This window comes from Dryobates pubescens, chromosome 18 (genome assembly GCF_014839835.1).
Source record: "Dryobates pubescens isolate bDryPub1 chromosome 18, bDryPub1.pri, whole genome shotgun sequence".
NCBI classification, from domain to species: domain Eukaryota; kingdom Metazoa; phylum Chordata; class Aves; order Piciformes; family Picidae; genus Dryobates; species Dryobates pubescens.
Window position 1 is genome coordinate 12923715 of NC_071629.1, and position 26160 is coordinate 12949874.

Genomic DNA, 26160 nt, shown 5'->3' on the forward strand with positions numbered 1-26160 from the left:
TGAGAGTTTAAAACCAGAATGAGCATGGGTTGCTTTCCCACTTCTCATGCATTGCCTGTTCATAAGCAGGTGACACTCATTAATGTGCTCTGAGATTGCACTGTTTCTTACCTCATAACTTGTATAGCTGTATACCAAGATAATAGCTGATACTCAACTAAGCAACTAGTTAATAGCCAAGCAGGCTTTCTTGGATGAAGCAGAGTAAAAACCACCCCCCAGTCCAGAAAAGAACCTTGTGTGCTTCATTCAGTGCAGCAGACTGGTTTGGACTGTTTCAGTGCTCTAAGGCCGTGAGGTGTATGTCAACATCTTAGCTTTGCTGCTGCCATGCAGCTTTTACTTACAGCCTCACTGCCTGAACTCAGTATATCTGTGCAGTGCTTCATGTTTCTGTCACCTTTATTTCTTACAGTTTTACAATTAAATTTTCCTTTGAGGAAACGGGAGGTACCCAGCATTTCTTTGAGTTACAATGTGATGTAGATAGATGGCTCAGTACCTGCCTCCACTGAGTCTTTTCTCAAGTGTGGGAGCCTAGTTGTAAGTAAGCCATGGCTAAATAGTTCCCATGTGACTGTTCTTGTCACAGGGAATAAATGTGATGTGATCTCTGTAAGGGGGAGAGGCTGCCTGAGATGTTTCCACTCCTAGTCTTGTAAACAGTTTGCTTGAGATGCAGTAGAGTTGTCTTAAAGATATGAACTGATAACCACTTTATCTTTGCAAGATTCTAGAGGGGCTTTCAGTGCTCTAGATTAATTTATGGCATATTTCAAAGGTGTTCTTTTTTGACATAAGCAAGCATAACCTTAAATGAACAAAAGTGATACAAAATGATCAGTCACTGCATTGGCACACCAATGTGCTAACAGAATTTTACAGTTGGCTGAGGTTAAGCAAGGCAAATGTCCAAAATTCAGAGTAGGTCTTGGTGCCACACCTGCCATCCAGATATCTCCAGACAGATGAGGTCATTCCTTGGCATTTACTTGCTTTTAGTTCAAGTATATTCCCAATACACACATGTAGTGAAGAACAGTATCCCCTTGACAGTAAGCGTTGAGTTAGTTTGGTTAGCCAAAACGTGAACCTGGTTGATGTGCTCCTACAGGATCTTCAAATGCTGATGGTCAAACCATGTGTTTTCTAATGTTAGTCGCAGGTCTACTTAGATTCAGTTTGAATACAATCATCATAGGTGCAATTTTGGAGAACCTTTCAATAATTCTAAGTTGGTTGTTTTGGGGTTTTTTTTCTAAAGTAGTCACAGCTATCATATGAATTCAGTGACCAAAGAGGTATTATGTGGGTAGTGTGGGGAAAGGAAGGCCTAAAAGTAAATCTTTTGGCTTTCTAAGTAAAATGAATTGTGTTCTCCCAGTGATTTCAGCTTTCTTTTTACACTAGTGTTCTACAACTATGACCCACTCAATACATTCCAGTCCTTAAGTGTTATTTAATGAAACTGAGATTCTGTACCAGAGAAAGGTGACCGACTGTCTTGGGAGTGTTTGGAGTCAGAGGGAGCTTTTTGTCCAAATACAGTCAACGAGTATATGACCCTTATTCAAGCTCTCAAGTGTCATTGTGTATTTTGGGGTTTGTTTCTACTCTTCCAGACTGTTCAAGCAAATTAAGAACAACTGCACAGGAGAACCTCTTCCATGTTTAGTTTCCATCCTCTGCTGGCATTTTCTGAAGGGAGTTGTAGCAAATCCTGAACAGAACACCATGAAGCTTTGTGACCTCTTATAAAAAGGAAATGGGGAAGGAAAAAAAGCCTTCAGTAAAACAATCAGAACATCAGACAAAATGTTTATATAATGGTTATGCTGCTTCCTGGATAATTCTTAGGGGGCTGCAAAGTGATCAAAGGGTAATCTTTTAATAAAATTAAAAAATAAACACCTGCACAGAAAGGCAAACAGTGCTTCATCTATGGTATGACTGCTTTCTCTGTCTTCTCTTTGTAATGTGCCTCAGTCCTCCTAGGGAAGGGAGTGTGTCTGAAACTCCCACTCATTAAGCTGATGTAAGTTAAGTTTCCATCCTTGGAATGGATGATTCATTTTGAAATCTGGAAACTATGGTTAATTTTTCCACCTAAATCAAGGTAAACACATTGTAATCCTGAGGTATGCTGGAGGTTTTTTGTTTTCTAAGGAGCCCTTCTGAAGCTTGCAGACCCTCATGTACATTATGTAAAGAAATAATGAAAAGCAAAGCCCTTATTTCTTAAGCATGATGCGTTGCTAGTGGAACTGGTTTAATAATACATGTGCACACCCTAGTATGTTAGTTGCCCTATAATTACTAAGCTCTCAGTATTTGATGCATTGTTGGATTTAGCAGTTCATCTCTGGAGAACCACAAGAATTCTGTCCCTGATATCCACAATGCTTTCTTGTAAATTCTTTGGGATTTTTTACAGCCTTAAGCTTTTTCTAGAGTCTTGTACTCTGGAGTTATCTGAAGTTGATTAGGTTCATCCATCACACTGTACCACTTACACATTTGATGATTTGATTTCCAAACCTGATACTATCTTCAACTCAGCTTTCCTGCAAATATTCTTTTATTCCAGTTGTGTTTAAATTGCTGATACAGGAAGTTTGGGGCTTTGTATTTGACACTTGACATTTGGTGTTTCTGCTTCTTTCCCCAGTGACCTTTGAACCAGGAGTCAAGTTCTGTAGCTCTTTGCCTAATTGGTGTAAAATAAGCATTAGATGAGGAGCTGCTGTTAAAATAGTCTCCTCTCCTATTCTCCTATTGATATTGACAGTGTACTTGTAGAGCTGCTGGAAGTCAGGTGTACTGAACCTGGTTCTGTACTGGGAGGACAGGAAAAGCCTTGTCAAATCCACTGAACTGTGCCTTGTTCTTCTGTTCAACTGTGTTTCACTTCTGGCCTGAAACTAGCTTCTGCATCCAAGTTGCTGTCCACTTGCATTAAGTCAACTAAGAAGTGCTGCTTTGTTCAGCTTAGAGGCTAATGCATTCCTTTTGAGATTCAAAGTAGCCTTCTTCCTAAGCATCCTAGCATTCCCTTCAGCATATCCGAACTTTAACAGATCAAGTAAAGTAATACAAATTGAACTGTGACAAAGAAGAAAGCTATTTTCTTGTCTTGCCTTGGGGAGCCACAGCTCTTATTTAACTGCTTTAAGTAATTCTTGGTTAACTCTGCCTCTGCCATGAGCTCTGACAGCATCACTAGCATGTCAGTTGGAGATCAAAGCACGATGAGCTGCATTTTTGGAAGTACAACAGTTGATAAAAATTAGTGCACTAAAGTTTTCTTCCTCAGCCCATGTTACTAAACTTAATGTAAAATGCATAGTGTTAACATGCAAACATGTCTAAAATGATATAATGAAGAAATGAGGAGTTTACTGGAGAAGTCAGTAAAAATTGTTTACAGCTGGGAGCCATTGTTCTGTTGCTTACAGTAAGCTGCTCTAGTCAACTAGATCTGGTAAGAGTAGTAAAGTAAATTAAGCTGCTACATGCAGGTGCTTTAGGAATGATTTGCTTTTCAACTGAAATGGAAGTGTATAACAGCTTTTCACTTAAGGAACTGGATGGTGATTGTTTTTTAAATAAATATTACTCAGCACTTTGGGGATTAACCTACTTTAATACTTAAAAGCTACTTCATGAGTTAAAGCTAGCTAAAGAAATCAACACGGTAGACACTACACATGGAGCAATTTAAGACAAACCAGTAAGACTTGTACATTATTGGCCTGGCTTTACCTCTATGAAAAACAAGATCCAAAGATGCTGATAAGATCAGCTTTACAGAGACATGGGATGAGTGAGGTGATACTCTATCTCAGCTGTCCTAGTTGAAGACAGAGCCAAGGGCTACAGCAAGCAGGCTGTGTGCATCTTAGTCACCAAGAGGGCATGTACCCCAAGACCTACTGTGGTTTTGCTTTGAAGTGGTAGTACATGCTGCTGCTGAAATCTGCTGTCATACTTTTCCTTAGCTGTGTATTCCTGTTTCTTCTCTGAGGCTTGTGTGGCCACATTCTAAACTGTTAGTGAACAGATCTCACTGAAAACGAGCTTCTTTGTAAACTAGGTTAGTTTTCAACCTCATCAGTTCTTTCATGCAAGTTGTATTGCACCAGGATTATTTGTATAGCTCTGCTAGAAACATGTGGCTTAAGGTGGGAGGGACCATGTTTTTCACAGCACCTAAAACAGTTCCCTGAATAAGTGACCACTTACCTTTAAACTGCAGCTGCTTTGTCTTGCAAAAGAAGTCGCAGGTGATATGCTGAAGGAATTTGAATTTCGAAGAATAAAGGTCCTGTCAGAGGGGATTTTGTTATTCCATTAAACTGTCTTTAACATTCCTGTTTGTGGCTGGTTATTTTGTTTCAGATGAGGTTTTGATAAGATATAGTTCCAACTTAACAGAAAGTTAGTGTTCTTCAAGATGAAGTAGAATTTAACTAGTATGAGAATCTTGAGCAGCTGTTACTTTCACTGCAATGTTCAGAAGGTGGGGGGGAATAATATGGCTGCCTGTTGTACAGCACGGAAGTAGTGATGTATCTTTTGGTGTTACTTGCAGACCTTTGTATGTGAATCTAGTTTTAGGTCGTGCCACCTGTAGCTGTCTCTGGAGTCTTTCTGATGTTCACTGTTTTCATAGCAAGTGCAGGAATCAAGTATGTGCCTCTTGCCAGATATTACAGCCAGGCTCTTGCATGTATTTAGGCATCAAATGGGCCTTCTGGTTTTTCGTTTGTTTTGTTGGTTTGGGGTTTTCCCCCACACATACACTAAATCTAAGTGAATAAATACCCTGTTTTCTCGATGTCTCTAATTCTTTTCTTTAACCTGAGTATTTATAAAGGAATGTAAATTACTTTTACATGCTTTAAAACTGTATCTATCCCAGATTTCTTAAATTTTCCTGACCTGTTACTGGAGTACAAGGACGTATGCCAGACTTGTCTGTTTCCATGTTTAATTAGCTGTAGCTAGAAACGTAATTTTAGGGTGTTTCCCAACTCTTTTTTTCCTATCCCCCAAGCAATAGTCATGTTCAAGCTTATAAGCTGGCAGTATTGCCACCTCTGTGTAGCTGATTGAGGACAATAACTCTGCCAGCTACTCTGGATTTCTCAGTACATGAGATCAGAATCTGACTCCTTGCTCATTCCCAAAGGAAATTATGGTTTGTAGCTGATGCATCTTTCTTCTGCTATGGAAACAATCCTGTACTTTTAGGACTGGAAGATGATACATGAGTTGACCTAAACATTTCCTATTTGTGTTTCAAAGTAGGAGCTTCTGAAGAGAAATAAAAACTATCCAGACTTCTTCAGTTCGTTCTGTGCACGTGAAACTTAACTGTCAGTTTTTCTATCTATACAAAAATACATTGCACACTACCCCTGGGCTTCTATCTCATTATACCCCTAATGACAGAAGATCCTTTTTTGGCATTGACATTTTGGGAAAGACTTATTTAAAATTACTTTTTTATTGAAGAACTGAAACTGAATAGTAGGGTATGTGCAATGGGAAAAGCCTTGGTGCAGAAGCAATGACTGAAAACTGTTTTCCAAGAATCCTATACCAAAGTAGAAAATAATAATTAAATTAAAAAAAAAAAAAAAACAAAACTTTGATCTCATCGTTAGTCTAGAGAGCAGATAGGTTTTGGTTTTGCCTCTACCCCACTTGCCCATATTTCTTTCCCCCACAAATTTTTTTTCATCAAAACTAGTGAGTCTAGTACAGCTCCTTCCTCTGTAATTAGTTTGAATCTGTTCCTTTGGTGTAACCCCCCTAGCTGTCCCTAAGCATAGTCCTTCAAATCATCTGTTCACTCTTGGGGGTAATTTGCTGGTAAACCCCCACAGGAGTTGCCCTGGCAACAGTTTCCTCATGCAAGGCTCTCATTGTTGCTGCTCACTTTGAAAGTGGGCTTGGAAAGTAATCATGTTGTAGTTTAAGTAGTGCCATTTGCCAGCATCATCTGTTGCTGCCTCTGTTTTTCTTGCTTAACTGTTTGGCTTCACTTTAAAGGCAGTATCTTCACAGTTCTGTGCCTGCTTGGAGTGGCAACCTCAGAGCAGTTCTGTTTTAGAGAACAGCTCTTCAGCCTTTGATGACATACAAAGCCAAACCTCTGCTACAATCTTGTCCTAGTAACCATTTGCAGATGTTACTTTCTCTAATAAAACTCTAAAGAAGTATGACAAAGTTGCGATCAATAGGTATTGTGCAGCCTGACACAGCTAATGTGCCTCCTGTACCGAGGTGTGTTTCCTTGGTGTGCAAACACTGTTCTTGCCAGAGCTTGCTCCAGTCTGGTTCTGTCTAATGTTTTCCTTATCTGGCACTCCCAAATTCCTCATTCTCTCTCCTTCAGGGACAACCTAACCCTTTAATATCCTGTCCTGTTACAGTAACACTCCTCCACAGTCTTGCTTTTCAGATGTGGTAGCACACCAGCTGTGTAGCTCCATGTGGAAGTACAGCCTGGCATTTTGGGTGCAAAAAGATTGGACCTTACCTGTGAAACTTCACCTAGCCTCAGTTTATGATGCAATTTCAGCTTTTCCACAGTGGAAAAGAAAGGAAACAGGTGAACTGGTGACAAGTGATATGGAGATGGCTGAGGTTCTCAATGACTACTCTGCCTCAGTCTTCCCTGGCAAGGGCTCTAGCTGCACTCCCAAAATAATGGAAATTAAGGGCAGGGGCTGGAAGAATGAAATGCCCATTGTAAGTGTTCAAGTCCATGGGACCCGATGAGATACGCTCACAGGTACTGAGGGACGTAGTGGATGAGGTTGCTAAACCGTTCTCTCTTTTGTTCCAAAAGTTGTGGCAGTCTGAGGAAGTCCCCACTGACTGGAAAAGGGGAAACATAACCCCCATTTTAAAAAAGGGAAAGAAGGATGAGCCAGGGGACTATAGGCCAGTCAGTCTCACTTCTGTGCCCAGTAAGATCATAGAGCAGATCCCCCTGCAGGTACTGCTGAGACAGAAGAAAAACAAGGAGGTGATTTGGTACAGTTAACACAGCTTCGCCAAGGGCAAATCCTGCCTGACAAACCTTGTGGCCTTCTATGACAAGGTCACAACATTAATAGACAAAGGTCAAGTAACTGACATCATTTACCTGGACCTGAACAAAACCTTCAACACTGTCTGACACAACATCCTGGTCTCCAAACTGGTGCAGTATGGGTTTGATGGATGGACTATTCAGTGGATAAAGAACTAGCTTAATGGCCACACCCAAAAAGTGGCTGTCAATGGGTCCATGTCCAAGTGCAGGCCAGTGAGAGGTGGAGTCCCTTAGGGATCAGTCCTGGAACCAGTCTTGTTTAACATCTTTGTTGGTGACATGGACAGTGACGTTGAGTGCACCCTCCGCAAGGTTGCTGATGACACCAAGGTGTAGTGCAGCAGACATGCTGGAGAGAAGGGATCCATCCAGAAGGACCTTGACAGGCTGGAGAGGTGGGCCCAAGCCAACCTCATAAAGTTCAACAACACCAAGTGCAAGGTCCTGCATCTGGGTCAAGGTAATCCCAAGCACTGATGTAGTGACCAGCTTGAGAGCAGCCCTGAAGAAAAGGACTTGTGGGTGCTGGGGGATGAGAAGCTCAATGTGAGCAACGAGCATACACTTGGAGCCCAGAAAGCCGATCACATTCTGGGCTGCATCAAGAGAAGTGTAGCCAGCAGGTCAAGGAAGGTGATTCTCCCCCTCTGCTCTGCTCTAGTGAGACTCCACCTGGAGTGCTGCATCCAGTTCTGGAGCCCCAGTTACAGGAAGGATATGGACCTGCTGGAATGTCTCCAGAGAAGGGCCACAAGGATGATAGAGGGTTGGACTACCTGTCCTATGAAGACAGATTAAGAGAGTTGGGGCTACTCAGTCTGGAGAAGAGAAGGCTTTGAGGAGACCTTATTGTGGTCTTCCAGTATCTGAAGGGGGCTTACAAGAAAGCTGGTGAGGGACTTTTTAGGGTGTTGAGTGATGATAGGACTAAGGGGAATGAAGCAAAACTAGAAATGGTTAGCTTCAAATTGGGTGTTAGGGAGAAATTCTTCCCCATGAGGGTGGTGAGACATTGGAACAGGTTGCCCAGGGAGGTGGTAGAAGCCCCATTCCTGGAGGTTTTTAAGGCCAGGCTGGATGTAGCTCTGAGCAACCTGATAAGAGTGTGTGGTGTCTCTGCCCTTGGTAGGGGGCTTGGAACTAGACGATCCTTGAGGTCCCTTCCAACCCTAACAGTTCTATGATTCTGTGAATACAGAGCACCCATCTGAGTACTACTGTGAGAAATTTGGGATTTAAGAATAAGATTTAGCACTGTTTTCATACTCAACATACAGCTGCTTATAGAAAATAAAGGCAAGATGAGAAAAGCAGATTGTGCCCAAGGCTGCAGTTAGATACTTCTGTTTGCTTGCCAGTCTTCAGTTCTCTGCTGCTGTCTTCTTGAAGATAAGACATTGCTGGCTTGGTTCTTTCACATGACTGGGGAGAGCCAGGCAGGACTTCCTAAGTTCCTAGAGTGCCTGTCTGGTGGACTGACAGATAACAGATGTGGGAGCTGCTACTCCCATTCTTGCTGAAGTGGTGCAAGAAAATAAAAATTCAGGATGAATTGGTTTAAAGAGAATGTATAAAAACCTGCACAGATCTAACCTAGTGATTTTAGCTGGAGTTGATAGATAAAAGGAATAAGAAACTTTATTTCTTTACTGTCTTGGATCTCTTCCACTTGATTTAGATTGTAAGCACTTTGGGCTGGAACTCATTTGTGTTCTGTACTGGTACGGTGCTTAACCTACAGTGCATGACCAAGATCTTAATTGCTTTTATATTCCAAATTACAATCTTCCAGCTGTGAAACAATAAACAACAGTCAGGATAAAGCTCCCTTCTGGGAGCTTTTTATAGGTGTTACAGCAGAGGTGAGTTTTCGGGAGAGGCTTAGTAACTAATAAAGTTGTGTTTTTGTAGGAAGGGGGAGAGTTGTAGGTATTTAAGTAGCACAGAAGAAACAGATGGTTGAATTATTTTGATAAGTAGGTGACTTAAATACTGGATAAACATCCTATGAAACCTAAGTGGTGCAATTAGAGGCAGTGTATGTGTATGTTCAGGAATTTCTGTAGCTAAGCAGGCAAGATCTTTAATCACAACATAGGTTTGTTGGTGTGATGACTTCCTATAGAAAACCAGAAAGATGACATGTTTGTTTGGGGGTTTTTGTAGGGTGAAAGAGGATTCCCAGGCTTGGAAGGACAGCCAGGTTTGCCTGGATTTCCGGGACCGGAAGGACCACCTGGTCCAAGAGGCTCAAAGGTAGGTCCCAATTTATGTGAATAACATGGAAATACTAGGTTGTGTTAAATTGTTTGTAGTGCTGATCGTAAATCCTTCCAGAATTCCTCATTGCCATTGTTTTAATAATAAAAATCTTCAGCTGTTGAGTATGACATAGCTTTCTCATTTGGATGGTTTGAATAGTCAGCCAGAGGAAAAAAATTGGTCCAAGTTTCCTGTTCTTTGCCTGCCCATGTGCTTGCAAACCCTATGTGGGCACTTGCATACTTTCACTAGGTACCGCAGATGAAGGCCAAAGAACAGGTTTGGCAAGATGCTGTGATGTGGTTTTATTACTTGCAATCAAGCACTCCCTGGCTTAGTTAACTGATAAGAGTGGTGCTTGGCTGTCAGCTGCCAGAGGGCTCTCACCACATCGAGAAACTCTTGCTTGCACCTGGTGGCATTCCTGGGCTGGGTTTGGGTGGGGCAATGCAGATGAAGGCCTCCCTGAACCCAGGCACACAGCTGAGGAATGCTTCTTGTTTGCCTGGGAGGGTTTCAGTTTATTTTTATTTGCTGCTGAATTACATCATTATGCTTGGATGGTGTAATATAGCATCATAATGTCGAAAAGCCTTACTCTGAATGCATCTGTGTTTAACAGACACAAGATTATCGAGCACCTGCCATTCCTGTTGCAGATGCTCGCATCATAACTAGCAGAATCACACCAAGGAGCAGCAAAGAAAAAATAATTAGGTGATTAAAAAAAAAAGTCTACACTCAAAGTGAAGATTGGTAGAAGAAGAGTGAAAGACTCTGTGGACTAGCACTTTTGATTATATTTCTCTTCCACAGATGCCTTTTCTTCTGTGTTATAAAAATAATGGTACAGTACCACTCCTGTGTAATCTTGCTTATCTCCTTTTTGCCCACAAGAGGTCACTGGAGGATATTTGCTGGGGGGACATTGCCCATATCTGCTTATAAGCATCTAAAATAACTTTGATTTTTTTTTTTTCTAAAAGATTTCCTGTAACTCATGGTTTAGCTGCTGTAACAAATACTTCGCAATTCCAGGTCCAACATCCCAAATAAAATAATTTTGAACCCTTTTCCTCAGGAAATGATAACGAATAGTCCACTTAGTATAAACACATAGAAGGTATTTTATAATGATTGCAATTTAATTTGACTGCAAACTTCAGTGTGCTTTTTCTGTTTGTTTGTTGGGGTTTTTTAGGGTGATGATGGACTTCCAGGGCCTATTGGACCCAAAGGAGTCAGAGTAAGTATTGGTGCCTTTTTAAAGTGATGTTTTCGATTAATGGATCAGAATGGCCAGCAGGTCTTCACAGAAGTGGTGATTTATAGGGAGAAAAAATTACTTGAAATCTGAAGAGTAATTTATTAACCAACTAGAAGAGATTAAATTACTTTTTATAACTAATGTAAGATTTTATAAGTGTTACAGTCTTATATATTGCTTGTATTACTTCATAAATTCATTAAGGAGAGTAACCCCAAAACTTATTTGATCTGTTTTGCCATACAGGACCTAAACAACTGCCAGTAACTTCAATTTATTCTGAAGCAGACACAATTTATTTCGTTATAGTCTCTATATATCTATACACTCTTGCTTTAGTTGTTCTGTGTTGTCTTCTCTGTTTTGGTGGATATTTCCTGAAGGGATAAGAACCTTGATGGCTGACCAGTGTGGCTTTTTTTTTCTTACAGGTGATTCAGGTGTTGATGTCCCTCTTTACTGACATCTGCACAAATAGATTACATTTAATAAAATCTTGGTAAATCCTTTTGCACATCCATTCATACCATACTGTTTAACACATATGTGGCTCATTTCCTTCTAGGGACCACCAGGGCTTCCAGGATTTCCAGGAACACCAGGACTTCCAGTGAGTAGGAATGAGCTGTATAGATGTGTGAGATCTGTTCCTTTTTATCTTTCAGGCCCAGAATATCATTGTACAATCTAACTGTTCTCTTCTCTTTTCCACTTTAAAGGGACTACCAGGACAAGATGGGCCACCAGGACCTCAGGGTATCCCAGGATGCAATGGAACAAAGGTGGAACCACTGTAAAATTCTTAACAATCTCATTCTCCTGACTGTAGCCAATAGGTTTACTTTAGAGTGTGCAACAGTACTGCTGTTACTGAATTGTGCAGGTAATTCCAAGGACTCCCACCTCTGAGAGAAGGGGTCATGATCTGGTATTACAAACATGAGTTTTGCTAAAAATTTCCAACACCATGAAACAACATTTATTCTCTGCAGCCAGTATAGTTTAATTCTTTGGTTTAATTCTTAATTTTATACCTAACAACTGAAAGGAATTGGATCAGATGCTAGATGCCATTTTTTGTAGTAGACTCTTACTACCAAGGAAAGCTTGTTACCTAGTAGTGGGGCTTTTTAATTATTGATTTTTAGTATTGCATGGAAAATATGATTTGGTATCCTTGTTGGAAGAGGTTACTTTCATTTTAATGTGTTACATAGCTTCATGTTATATCTTCCTATAAAAGAAGTTGGTTTTGTAGCACTATGTGTATTTTCTATCTCCAGTACGTTACTTAGCCCAGAAGTATATGGAAATAGCTGAATGTGGAAAATTCTCCTTGAATCACTTGTCTGATTTGATAAACTGTTTATCCTATAGCTTGTTGCACTACAATGTGGTACTCTGGAGTCACAAGCCAGCACCAATACTGGACTTCACAGTCAAAATTTGTTTAGCTGTTTTCATTATGTTTTGGGTCAGTTTTTGCTAATTGTTTCATTTGTTCCCTAAGGGAGAGCGTGGATTCCCAGGCAGCCCAGGTTTTCCTGGTTTACAAGGGCCTCCTGTAAGTAAATATTTCCAGATCAGCTACCTGTAATCCTGTGAAAGGCTTCTACTAAGATCTGTGAAAGATCAGACAAATACCAGCCTCTTTTTGCAGTTGTTTGTTTGTTTGTTTGCTTGCTTTAAATAAGAATATATTCCTTTTTTTTCATGATTAATCAGAATATTCTCCATGTCCAATAAAACTGAGGTCTTCTGCTGTGGTAAAGTCAATAAAAGCCCCTTTGAATTATCACATGCTGAGACACTTTGCCACCTGCAGAAAAACACAAACACAGGTACATGTGTCAGAGCAGTAAGATCTAGATAATGAGACTTACTGGTGATTAATGGGGCAGAAAAAAGAGACCGCATAGGTGTTTTCAATATAAAACACAAGGGTGTACAGCAAAGTGGCTGTCAGAACCCAAACACAGAATGAAAAAATGTAGTAGGCAGAATGGATAACAGGAAGTAATAAAGAAACAAGTTGCTAGGAAATGGAAATATAGTCCCCTTAATGCTCAACATTCACTGTGAGAATACTCTTCTAATTTTTCCATGTGATTCTGAAGATCATTTTAAAAAAGTTTTCCCCTTTTTGATATCCTTTTTTTTTTTCTCCTTTGTTTTTCTTTTGATTTCTATCTTTAATATCAGTGTTTGTCTCATGGTGTAAATCTGGCTAGTGGTTTGCAAATAACATACCAATGATCTATTTCTAATGATATTTTTTGTTATTGTTTTCTTTTAAACAAAGGGACCCCCTGGTCTGCCAGGTATGAAGGTATGTGTTCTGTACTTGCACATCGAAGTACTAACCATCATTTGGCACAGGGAGCCTTCCGGCTGTTATGTGAGACCGTGCGCACCCATAGAAAACATAGTGTTTCTAGGCCACTCCAGTGCAGCTAACTGGAAATACTGCAGTAGCTTTTCTCAGTTTGGGTGAGCAATTCCAGAAGCAGCAAACTGTTTTCTGAAACTGGTTTCCTTGGGAATGTGAGGGACAGTGTCCGTTTGTGTTGTGAGGCTTCATGTTAGCAAAATGCTCACAAACACCCAAAGGCACCAGTGGTCTACATATGTGTGCTCAGGAACACAGTGGAGACAAAGGAATACTACCTTAAAATATTCAGTGAGGAGAGTATGTTGCTTTTCAAAAAGTGCTTTCTGCTCTATAGATTAATACATAGATAGCTTTTTCTCCTAGTGTTAGTAGTCCCATAATCTGATTTTGGACTTTAAGGATTCTTTTTCACAAGTTTGGAGGGGTTTTTTTTGTGGTATCCTTGACCTGTTTGAACCAAAACACCAGATGTGGTTCAAATCTGTTTCACAGGAAACTTGGCCCACGGAATTATTCCAGTAAGATGTGAGGACAGCATAACGCTGGTGCTGGGAAATTGTGACTTTAAGATGAATTGTTTTCCACAGCTGCTTTTCTTTTCAGTTATTTTAAAGATATTAAAAGGCAAGCTGATTAGAACACATTACTTTTATACCAAAGATCTTCCCTAAAATAAGAAAGAAACTATACTTCAATATAGAAGATGACACATGACTGTTATAACAGCATAGCCAGCATTAATCTCATGAGGTGTGGGACACTGGAAAAAGCTGAATGAGCCTTTTTTTTTCTGTTGTGCCCCATCCATTGATTTCACACGGAGCTAGAATGTCTCTTTCTTTTGTGAAGCATTTGTGTTTCAATCTGCTAACCTTTTGGAATTTAAGTCATTTTACATGCACGTATTAAAAGAGAGCTTTTAATAGTTGATGGATTAGCTACTTAAAGAATCCTCCAAATATGGAAGGATCTCTTCTAAAAAAAGCTGGTTTCGGAGTATCTTACATTAAAGAGTACTGCTAGGGTGTAGCATAACTGAATCTCTCAGAATCTTAAGAGCCACTGTGTCCCTTGGGGTCAGAATGGTGCTAGAATTGTGAAATGTACTAGTAATTAAATCAGCTCTTTTTCTTCTAGGGTGAAGCAGGTGAAATAATTACATCCTTGCTACCAGGACAGAAGGGTGACCAAGGATTTCCAGGTCTTCCAGGGATACCTGTAAGTTGTATCAAGTACTACTAGGCTGTGCCAAAAAGATAACATGACAAGTATTTGCGTTACAGGAAGATTGGAACATTCAGTGCTAGGGAATCCATATGTATGCGTGGAGATGCAGGGCTCACATTTAATGTACCTCCAGTTTATGGCTTGAGGGGAATTAAGTTCTTCCTTATTGCTTTTAATAGCATGGCACACAGAAGCCGGACAGGTCCCTTGGTCAGAAAAGTGGTATCCGGTAGGGAGTACTTAGTTACTGACTTACCTCTACGTTTCCCTTGCCTATTCCCTCTTCCTAGATATTCCCTGTATTGGTTCTGGAATTCCTTTCCCTTCTTCACCCTGAGGTAAAGCAACTAATGTCTGCCTTTCTTGGCTGTAGCCACTATTTTGGGTGATGGAAAGAGAGAATGTCTCAGCTGTTCTCCTCATGGTGCACCTCCTGTACAGTGTTTCTGTTCTCCCAGCTGTCTTCTGTGAAAACAGTTAGTGACTCCAGGTCCTGTGCTTCCCCATTGAGCTATTCATTTTATTAGTGGAAGAACAAGGGGAGCAGAAAATGAGTCTATCTGCCTGGACTGGGCAGAGGCCAGAGACTCCCATTTCCTGCTGCAGAGAGGCAAGCTCCAGGCCATTTTGACCAGACTGAGCCTGTTAGCTTTTCTGTTCGTCTGATCTGTGCTCCTCTATTGTTTGTTTCTGGCTGGGAAGAATCATAAAAGCAAAGTGTTTTGTTGTTCTCTCTCAATACATGAAGGGAAAGAAAGTGCAAAAGTAGTTCAAAAGAAACAAAAAAGCATTCCCTTATCCAACCAGAGAGGTATTATGTTGAGATCAGAACACTTCTAACTTGATGTACTCTCCTTTGGGCTTTTCCATGAGGACAGATTAGTGGGTTAGTGGTCAGCTATTTTGATTTGATGTGTATGGGCTGCTAGCTCTTGGGTTGTTTTATCTTGAATGTATCACTGTTTTTGCCATTAAAAAGGTGCCTCTCCCATAGCCTACTCCACTTTCTCAACAGGGTCCACCTGGCTCTATGGGAATACCAGGTCCAGTTGGTCCTCCAGGGCCCCCGGGTTTGACAGTAAGTTTCTTTAATCTGTTACTCATGGTGTGAAATGGGGCAGTCACTTCTTTGTTTCATGTTCACAGAGGCAAGTCAGTAAAATGCAGAGATACTGGTAGTTAAAATTTGATGTGAAGACAGCAGAAGCCATGCATTCAGTTCATCCTGGAACTGCTAGTGTGCACATCTAAATGCGATACATTTGAAACAGCCTATTCCTAGGATGTCTTTTTGCTTTCAATCAAGCTGAATATTTGTGCAGGCTCCTTATTTGTATGAAACCTGACCTTTAAAGGTCTCTTACAATCCAAACCTTTCTGTGATTCTGTGGGCAAGATGTAGCTTATTTAGACCAGTATGATTTTTCCATAATATTTAATACCTGGCTGTTTAATTTTATTTATAAAGCATAGAACAAAGTAGCAGCATTGTTGTGTTGGTTTTTTTTTTTTTCACAAGAGACTATGTAAAGTGCTTGGAAGTGACTTTTTTTTGTTGTTGTTGCCTTCTTTAATAGGGACCTCCTGGTCCACCAGGGCTGCCAGGACCTAAGGTATTTTCTTTCCCTCATTGATGATGGTGGTGGTCTGTTTTGGTTTTCTGTTCATTTGTGACTTTTAAGGGCTGATGAGTTATATTCTTTGCAGGGTAATATGGGTTTGAATTTCCAAGGACCCAAAGGTGAAAAAGTGAGTAGGTGATCGTGATGATGTTTTTGCTTAATACTTTGAAAGATTTAGGCATGCTATTTTGGATGTATTGCTGATAACATACTGCAATCTTCTTGCACATTAGGGTGAGCAAGGTCTTCAAGGACCTCCAGGGCCACCAGGACAAATTGGAGAACAGAAGAGACCCAATGACATTGAATTTCAGAAAGGAGATCAGGTGAGTGGGAAACTATATCCAACTGCAATGAGCTTGTGATCAAACTGTAGCCTCTGTTGGTTTGGCTCATATGTTCTCATATCTTGCTTACTGCAGAATTCTGTCATTTCTATCCAAGTGCTGACTATTTGAAACCTTACAACTTTTCTCTTAACAGACAGCATGCCAGTCACATGAGCTCAGTTACTTCCCCTTAGTAAAGTAACTATTCTTAAGAAACTCTTTTAAAGGAAGTTCATAGTAACAGTAAAAGCAGTTAAAATATTCTCATTCTTTGGAACACCCAGCCTGTGATTTTCAAAGCTGTCTAGGGATTCAGATTCCTATTCATTAGCCAACTATGTCATCCATTGTGAAGAAGTCTTTCAATAAATTTTAACTCTTTTTATCTTTTTTTTTTCCTTCCCCTTCTTCTTCCTGTCATTAGTGTTGTCCCAATATCTTTCTTCTTGTGGTCTGAATAAAGTATTTTCACTGTTTCTGGCCTCTCAAAAGTAAAGCTCAAAGTAAACTCGGTGTTGGGTTTGATTTGTGTGGATCTTTCCCCACCCATAAATTCCAAATAGTCATTGGCAGAGCTGTCATTTTAAAAGTTACTACATTTTTATAGTTTCTTATTTGCTGGGCAACAGTTTTCAGTACCATTTGATTCTGAGTGCCAGTCATAGACAGTCTGAGAAGCAACAGTAGGATCATCGGTGCCTGGATTTCATGTTTGCTCTGGAGTTTCTGTGGTATTCTCAAATACCATCTTGAGTAATGGAGGGGCTGAGGTAGATGCTTTGAGACAGGAGTGGTGAGTGATCATCTTTATGCTCTGGTTATTTTGCAAATGTCAGTGTGGTCGCTGAGCTTTAAACTTAGTAAGTTTCTTCCATCTGCATTTGGATCAGTTTCTTCCTTTCATGTTTGGAGTTGTGTCAGAGGCAAAACCTTTAGTATACAGCAGTATTTTGTTTTGGGAAAGTATAGGACAATTCTGCCCCTTCATCTTGATCAAAAGTGCTACCCTTCCTTTCAGAAGAGCATTAGACACCACTAAGGTAATATTCATATCTAGCCACTGTTACACACCTGTAGTGCACGTCTTCCTAGAAAGGTCTGTGTCTGGTTTTGCTCTTTTACTGGATGGTAGGACAGAAGGTAACGAGTAGCATTGTGTGTGTATAAGTCTAATAAAACACAAGGTGACCTTTTAACAACACTGTAGTTGAAGCAGAAATTAGTCTCACTTTATTAGGGTCAAAGTAATTTGCCTCTGTCATCAGGGATCTTTCAATATATACAAATACACAAAAGCATTCTAACTACCTTTCATTTAAACCACTAAGATTTAGAAACACAGACTGAGTGCATTGCCTTTGACCAATAATAACAATGATTTCAAAGTTTACAAATTTGTTTTTATGTCAGCAGAGGTGGTGTTTGCTAGCACACAATCAGTAAAAATTTAAATATTATACTTACTTCGTTGTGAAACACAGAGTTCTGGGTTCTGGTGTGTGCTTCCACATCTTGACTGAAAAATCAAGTGTATAGATGGGCTTGTAAAAGTCTGGGGGGCCTCCAAGAAAATAACAGAAACCTTTTGTGGATTCAGTAGCCAGTAACTTTCCTTTAGGTTAATGGTGAAGGAATTTAGGGATTTGTACAAAGACGTAACAAGACAAAACAGAAACCCTATCTTTTTAACACAGTGATCCTGGGACACTTTTGTGACCAACACACTATCAATCCTGATAGCCTCACAACTTCAGCAATAGCCAGTATCCTAATGACTGATGCTCCTGTAATTTCAGCAGGATCTGACATTTGTTCTTGCTTGCTTGCTTTCTTTCACTTTTGTTTTGTTTTTTTCCCTTCTGCCTTTTTATGATTGTATAGCAGCTGCAGGCCACCAAACTAGCTGCTGCACTGCATGCAGGAAGCAGTTGTCTTGGTGGAGTGAATCATCTGAATAAACAGGATAAGCAGTTAATAAAATTTATAGAGGCACTTAAAGTTCCATACAAAGAAAGAGTAAATATGATCATTTACTCTTCATGGCTCTTGGAAATGTAAATAACAGCATAAATATACTTTTTTCCTTTTAAAAAAAAAATCAACTGAGCTTCTAGGAAGTGATGGAGGCTTTAATCTTTTCCTTTGCCCGTCCTTGACAGGGTATCCCAGGTGATCCAGGTCCACCAGGACTTCCTGGGCCACAAGGCCCTCCTGTGAGTAGTCCTCTTTTGGTTCTTTTTTGTTGCATCTACATCAGAACTATAAATTCATTCTACCCTGGCTTGTGAGCTCAGTTTAAGATGGCATTTGTGTGTTCAGGGTCTTCCCGGTGGCGTAAAAGGTGAAAAAGGTGAGCAAGGAGAACCAGGAAAAAGAGTAAGTAATCTGTTTAACCAAACATTTATCTTTTCAATCAATGCTATCTCTGAGAATTAAGCAAATGTTGAATTCAGGTGGGGCCATCAGCTTCTGGGTAAGAGACTTTTTATATTTTTATCCATAACATGGGAAACCAGCAGATGACACATGTGGCTCATGAAAGTGCTTCTAGCTATGGATCTCTCTCTCAGTGCTTTCTGATAGTTACCTACATGTAGATCTTAGATATGACAGCTGGAGAAAGCAATTTGAATGATGTTATCTAGTCACATGTGGAAACCTTCTTCAAAATTGTTGGACTACTTGACTGAAGCAGGAGATTGGTGTTTCCTTTTAGAGAGGGGCTTCATTCAGTTTGTTGTGTATTGGGTTGCCAGACAGCATGAGATTGGTGTGTACCTGATGGTCTATGTAATCTCGTTCTCGGTGGGTTTACTTGTGAGGTGAGTCACAAACCCAAGTCTCTGACCACTGCAATACAACTGAGAGTCCTTTTTGTCACTTCCCAAGAAACTACTTTAGTTTGTGCTGTCTGGGGAGAGGATAAGCCAGGGTGGCTGCATCTAGGGATAGCATAAGTCCCTTTGTTCCTTCCTAGACTCAAATCCATCTGGGAATTTAAATTTATCTGGATATCACATTTCAGAAAAGCTGGGGAAGATTATAGAAGTGGGTAAGAAATGGGACAGAAATAACATGGGCTGGAACAGCAAAGAAAAATTTAGCTGCTTCAGCTCTAAATGTTCTGTTTTCGCTCTCACAACTACTGAACCCATAGTTTCATTAACAACATGGACCTCTTTAAAAACCAAGACAGGAATCTTGCTCAGGTTAATTGGACCATTTATAAATACCATTTAGAAACATGTTGGTAGTAGGTTTCCTGGTTTCCATAGGAAATAAATACAATGGAAGCGAATGTTTGCTATTCTAGGTAAAATCCTTCTTAGGTGCTGAGATTTGTAGGAGAGCTTTTATTTATATTCTTTAAGGAATATAAGAAATGAGACATATTCACAAAGCCAGAATTATTTATATATGTTTTTTTTTCAAGTAGGTTTTGAATTTTCCAAGGTGCTTCTCTATGCAGAAGTAAATGAGAACCACAAAAATTTGCAAAGATGAGAAAGCATGAAGGTCCCGAGGGAATATGAGAGATGCCCTTTATGCAAAGCCTGTTTACCAATGTTTCTGTTTGGTTTTGTTAACCTGAATTTGGGCATGTTGCATTCTTAAAGTGCCGGTTTGCTATTCAGTGCCTCTTAGGGTTCCACGTGATTGTGCATGGCACAAATCTATTTCAGACATGCTCACAAAAATGTCATTATATGGAATCAAACAGGTAGTTCAGCAGATTAACAGGAAAACTTCAAATACCATTCTTGAGAATCACTATTCATCACTAATAATAAAGGTTTCACAAATCACATTATAATCTAATACACTGTATCTGTCAGATTTTATTGTCAACTTTTTAGTGACTGAGAGTTGATCTTGGCACTCTGGAGAAGCTTAATCACCTATTCATGTTCCATCAGGTGTCCCCCATACTTACTGGTTCTGTAATGCTAACAATATCTTGCCCAGTGAATGGTCTGGAATAAAGTGGAGCTTCCACTACTTTTATTCCAGCAATAACAAATCTGTTTAGCAAGAATACGTATTCTCTGAGCAGAATTGCACTTTCTGGTTTTGCTGATACTATTATTCGGAAAAATTGCATTTGGTTTAAAGGAGACTTAAAATTCAAACACAAAAATGTTTGTATTTAATTTCACTGGTCACATTACACTGGTTTCCTAATTAAATATAATTTTCTAGTGTTTAGGGAGTTAGGATCTCCTTTGCAAGAGAGGATTTCTCTTGAAGTCTTTGACGCATTTATCACAAAGACTGCATTCTAAAGCAAGTTTGGTTTGTTGAAAAATGGGAAGTAACAAACATAATTTCCATAAGAATTCTTCACCACTGAAGTATTTTATTTCAATGAATGTTTGTCTTTGAAGGGAAAGCCTGGCAAAGATGGAGAACCTGGTCAGCCTGGCAGGGATGTGAGTAACTCATGCATTTCTAATCTAAGCAGACTCCTTATAAGCTTTTTCTTCTGATATGGAGAAGATCAGAGTGTGATTATCTGTCTCTGTTCTTGAAGGGTTTACCTGGTGGGCCTGGAATCAGTGGTGCTCCAGGAAGAGATGGTGAAAAGGTATGGTAGTTTTTTTGTCATTATTGCTACAGTAGCTTGAAAATCTGCCATCACTGAGGTCAGTTCTGTCTGAGTGACTGCATTGCCTGTGCTATGCCAGTGTTGAGGAATATTTGCAAAAACTTTCTTGCGTACTAATGTGCAATATGAAAAAATGCTCTTAATTTCATTGGTAGGGTGAAAAAGGTGACACTGGCCCCCCTGGTCCTCCTGGAATCGTAAGTTGGTGATGCTTTCTTCTCTTTATGCATGTGGTTGACAGTGTTGTTTCATCATAGCTCTTGGGAGACCATGAGTCTCATCTCTGGGTATAAAATAACAGAACCAGTAAAGATTTCATACATTCACTGATTGAAACAATTGTAGTCTTCTTTTGAGATAGATTCTATACTCATGAATTTGCTAGTTTACAGAGCTAGACTATAACCTGAGACCAGAAACTGAGTCATCTTTACTTAAGCCCGTTCTAACCATGCTGGCTTAGCAATAAAAACGCTTCCTAGTGGGGCATGCTCTTTACTGGAGTTTGTACACGGTCATTCGTTGGAGCATGAAAAACACCCTGTGATAGGTATATGGTTTGAATTACATTGCAAGTTGTTTCACATGAATGTAAAACATTTACAGGTCATTTCCAGACCAGGCATTGATGCAGCAGTGGGACCGAAAGGTAGCAAAGGATTGCCAGGACTTCCAGGAGCCAAAGGGGAGCGTGGATTCTCTGGTAGGCCGGGCCCACCTGGCTTGCCAGGTTCTCCAGGTAAGAGGACCAGAATTAAAATAAGTTGTATACACATATGTCTCAGTGGATATTTGGCTTCACAGTCTTTTCACACTGCTTTTGACTGATGGACTGAGCAGAAACCGAAGGCAGAACTATGTAGATCTATCTTTGAGCTTGAAGGGTGGTCCTTAGCTTATGGGGATAATATGAGGAATTCTGAACGTTCATTGCCCCTCCTGTGGCAAGCAGAGGATGCTGATCATTCAGGCTGTTAAACCAACAGCAGCTTAATGGAGTAACTTACCTCATATCGCTATCCTATACCATACATCATCACTGCATTACACAGTGAAAGTATCATGTGCCATCAAACCCAATCTCTTCTCTACATTGATACTTGTATTTGCCTGATGCATGCACAGAGAAGAACTTAATGATTCTGATGTTACAGCTTGTAAACATTCTTTTTTCAGCCAGTACTTTCTTTCATTAGTTTTGTTCGGGTTTGGGTTGGGTTGGGGTTTTTTGACCTTCATAAACTTTATTGTTGACTCTTGGTCAATGTTTGAACAAAATTCTCTGAAGATGCAAGATGTGCATGCGTCAAACACTGCACATGAACAGCTAGCTTTATTCCATAAAAGAAATATGGAGTACTTATGTGGAAAGACACAAGTTTTATCTGTAGCATGTTATTCATTGCATATTATTATCATCCTTGCAAGAAAGTTATTTAAACCTTTGAGGTATCAAGGAACTAAGTTATTCCCATCTTAGGGATCACCACTGTTGGACCTCCTGGCCCACCTGGCTTACCTGGTGAAAGAGGACAGAAAGGAGATCAAGGTTTACCTGGTGTTTCCATTCCTGGGGAACCAGGGCTTGATGGGCCACGAGGACCTCCAGGACCACCAGGTCCACCAGGTCCCCCAGCACCATCTCTTCCTCCTGGTAAGCAATGACCACAGTCAGCAAATATAGAAGTCTGAGCAGCTTTGACATTCTTTCTTTTCTATGTGTTTTGGTTTGTTTGTTTGTTTGAATATGATTTTGTTTTTTGTTTTAATTCTACCTCCAAAGATGAAGTTTGTCAGCAGCTGGGATTCAAAGCTATTCTTATACATTCTTCAGGTAGCTCCCATTGCAAATCAGGACATTTGTAGAACTCTAGCCTTAAGGACAATTACAGAATTTGAGAATGCAGTGGTGTGAGTTGCAGTCTGGCTTTATCATACCTCTTTCCACTTTAAGTGGCCCCTGCTGTGACTTCTGTGAGATTCAGCTGGACCGAAGGGGAAGAAATCCTGTCCAACTTGATGGAACATTGTGCTAACTCACAAGGGAGTAAGGGAAGTAGGGAATGAGAGATGGAATATGAGAACTGGAAAGCTGTAGTGGAGTGTGGCTAACATGGTTCAGAAAGGATTTTAGTGTCTAGAAGGCACTGGCATCTCAAATCCCCTCACTCTGATATTATTTCATAGCCATACTTTGATATGAGGCTGAAGAGCAGAACATGGTGTAGAGATGGAAGTGTGTAGGCTGTGGGAAGTAGTGGGTGATAGTTGAGGTTGTGAAGGAGAGCTGATGATTGTTGTCTAATATCACTGATTGTTTCCCTTGAGCTTGGTAGGTTTTCATTAGCTGTCCTCTGAATCGCCAACATGTTTAATCTGTAATTGTGTAGGTAGATTAAAACATCCACACAAATACTGAGCTAGTACATTTTTGTGTTGAATGCATGTCTTCAGTGCAGTTGTCAGTCTAACACAAATTGATCATTAATCCTTTCCTGATTCTCCTTAGGTGAAGGGTTATGTGAGCAAGGGCCACCAGGTCCCCCAGGAATTCCAGGACAACAAGGCTTTACTGGGGAGCGAGGCCAAAAAGGTGCAGTGTCACAGCTATCTTGTTTTCTCTTGTTTCATTAAAGCTTGTTAAACAGTTTAAAGCTTGCATTAAATAAGGACAAACAGTGTCTCTTCCCAGCAGGGCTGAGTGTAAATATTTTCTAAGAAAGCAAGCAGTTTTGGGCATAGGATAGTCCCTTATCTAGTGCTGAAACACTGGAATCTCAAAACTGACTGAGGGTACAACCAGTGACAGGGCCTGGCATAGATTGTGATTAAAGTAAAATGGAACTTCAGGTTTATGGGTACTTCCCTCCTATGTTTTATACTCACCTCATGAATACATTTGACATTTTTAATGAAAAACAACATTGAAATTACAAATGCAAGATTCCTAATTTGAGTTGGTCAATCTACAATGCATTTGCTTGTTTGGTAAGCAAAAGAGAGACATCTTTAATGTGTATCCTTGTTTCCAAAAAGACAACCTTGCAGTGAGGATGCTGATACAGGTAAGTGAGAATCTTTTTCTAGCATGGACATACTAGATGACTTTGGGTATCTCACTTAATTTTGTACTCCTTTCAAACAGGAGTCTATTTTTCTCATGGAGATTGTAAGGATTAATTAATTAACCTAAATGGAGTGCTTAAATACTGCATTAATGAATGTCAGAATGTCTGTATGTGAAGGAAGTTCCGAAGATTCTTGAAACCATTCTTTCTTTCTTTTTTTTTCATAAAATAAGTTTAACTTGACAAATCTGCAAAGCATTCTTAGTATTTACTTTTCACTCTTGGAGTTTATAATTATAGTTTGCTGTATGTGTGTTAGAGCTGTCATTCTGAATTGTACTGACTTTGGAAGACAACTCTTCTGCTGAGGAAAAATGTCCATGATTTTATTTTTTATTATTGGAAGCATTTGTTTTGTTCCTGTTGCACTATCCTAAATAAACTCTAATCATATCTGATACTGGTTGTCTGACTGCTAGCAATCAGAATGTTTCAGTTTGGCTTTCATGGTGGAAGCCTTCTAATATTTAAGCAGTCATATAATTACATTAAGTAGGACTTTGGGGTTTGGCACTGTACCTCAAAAGTAATAAAACAATTGCTGTTATGCTGAATTTGTTCAATATTTTGTAAGACCTGATGCTCAAGTATGCTTCTCAATGCAAATCTTTGTAGGTGATCAAGGAGACACATGCTTCAATTGCATAGGAACTGGAATAACTGGGCCTCCTGGGGAGAGAGGACCACCAGGACCTCCAGGTAGTCCAGGTAAGGCTGTGGTCTGCTATTGTGCTTAATATATTCCATAAAGTCACTTTCCTGTCAGAGTATCTTCATATAATGCTAATGCTCTCTCTGTGTGTTGTGTACAAATGCAGATGCACAATTGCCACCTCCAGTATGTAGTTGGTTTATGTCCTGCTTTGCACAGCTGAGGAGTGTAAGGAAGAAACAGGCTGGAAACATGTAAAACAGTCACATTTCTTTTGTGTTTTTTTGCACTACTCAGGTTCTCCTGGTTTTCCTGGACCAAAAGGTGAAAAGGGGCTTCCTGGATTAACTGGCCTTGTAGGGCCACCAGTAAGTGGTGGTGTTATGTTCTGGTGGGAAAACAGTGTCTCCTTTGCATGTTTGGTAGATAGGGATTCTTGTCTATTACTTCTTTTGTGTCCATAAGTACCTTGAATGCATTATTCCTGTATTGTCTGGTGAGGGAAAGAAAGGAAAACTAATTTTTTTTCTTTCTTTTTTCTACTTCTTCAGGGATTCCCAGGGCCCCCAGGTGCTCCTGGGAGACCTGGTCCTAAAGGAGACCCAGGGGATGTCCTGACTTCTCCAAGAATGAAAGGTGACAAAGGAGACCCTGGCTTCCCAGGACCTCCAGGTCTTCCTGGCATAGATGGCACTCCTGGACGAGATGGACTGCCAGGTCTTCCTGGCCCAAAGGGGGAACCTGTGAGTACATTTTATTCTCTCTTTGATTGGACAGGTGTTTTGGGAAGTCCTGGATGCATGTGACATAGTGCAGATAGGAGAACTGTCAAATGCACATTTTCTGATTGTGACCAGCACAGTCATTCCCTTCAGTATATACTGATCAAGATATCAAGAGGTAATCCATGAGTCTGTCGATGCTTCTAAAAAGAAGATGAGACTTCTCTTGCATAGTGTCATATGGTCCCTTCTGCTGTTGTCTGTTTCATCTGTGTAGTGTTAACAATTAAGTAGCTAGGTTTAGTTCTTTACCATGTTAGTAAGATGTAGATGGCTAATGGCCTTGAGAGCTGAAACAATGGAAACTGCTGAAGAGTTTCAAAACAAAAGCAATGAAACACTTTATTCCTTTGCTAAGAATACGTGTTCCTCTCTCCCATCTTGCTCTTCCTTTTTTCCAGGGCAGTGTTGCATTCAAAGGAGAAATGGGAATTCCAGGTGATCCAGGAATACCAGGTCTTCCTGGAGAGAAAGGACTGCCTGGACCTCCTGGTTTTGGTCCACAAGGTTCACCTGGTGAAAAGGGCATCCAAGGAGTATCAGGTCGTCCAGGACCTCCTGGAGTTCCTGGTGAGTTGATCTGTGTATGCTGGTGAACAAAAGCTGCAAAATCAGGTTTTGTCTTTCCACCCAAGATAATTCTCAGGGCATAATGTTGCTTTGAATCTTTTCCCAAAGGCATTGTAAGACATAGTCTTTATAATCTTCCTTACTGAAAGCCATTGCAGGATCACAAAATGAGGAGAATTTGTGCTGTTACTGTGGACACCTGACTCACCCTTCTG

At 40.2% G+C, this 26160-nt stretch overlaps 1 protein-coding gene across 1 annotated transcript in view; it reads left to right on the forward strand.

The window, feature by feature from the left end:
• Positions 1-26160, forward strand: part of COL4A5 (collagen type IV alpha 5 chain) — a 68192-nt gene that overhangs the window by 10954 nt on the left and 31078 nt on the right. Inside the window, exons 4-26 of the mRNA XM_054169803.1 lie at positions 9275-9364; positions 10572-10616; positions 11203-11247; positions 11357-11419; positions 12148-12201; positions 12940-12966; positions 14167-14247; positions 15272-15334; positions 15834-15869; positions 15964-16005; positions 16112-16204; positions 18367-18420; positions 18527-18583; positions 20593-20637; positions 20739-20792; positions 20969-21010; positions 21420-21552; positions 22294-22467; positions 23323-23406; positions 24557-24649; positions 24891-24961; positions 25145-25336; positions 25777-25945. Coding sequence (XP_054025778.1) covers positions 9275-9364; positions 10572-10616; positions 11203-11247; positions 11357-11419; positions 12148-12201; positions 12940-12966; positions 14167-14247; positions 15272-15334; positions 15834-15869; positions 15964-16005; positions 16112-16204; positions 18367-18420; positions 18527-18583; positions 20593-20637; positions 20739-20792; positions 20969-21010; positions 21420-21552; positions 22294-22467; positions 23323-23406; positions 24557-24649; positions 24891-24961; positions 25145-25336; positions 25777-25945 — 1807 coding nt within the window. The remainder of the gene's footprint in view (positions 1-9274; positions 9365-10571; positions 10617-11202; positions 11248-11356; positions 11420-12147; positions 12202-12939; positions 12967-14166; positions 14248-15271; positions 15335-15833; positions 15870-15963; positions 16006-16111; positions 16205-18366; positions 18421-18526; positions 18584-20592; positions 20638-20738; positions 20793-20968; positions 21011-21419; positions 21553-22293; positions 22468-23322; positions 23407-24556; positions 24650-24890; positions 24962-25144; positions 25337-25776; positions 25946-26160) is intronic.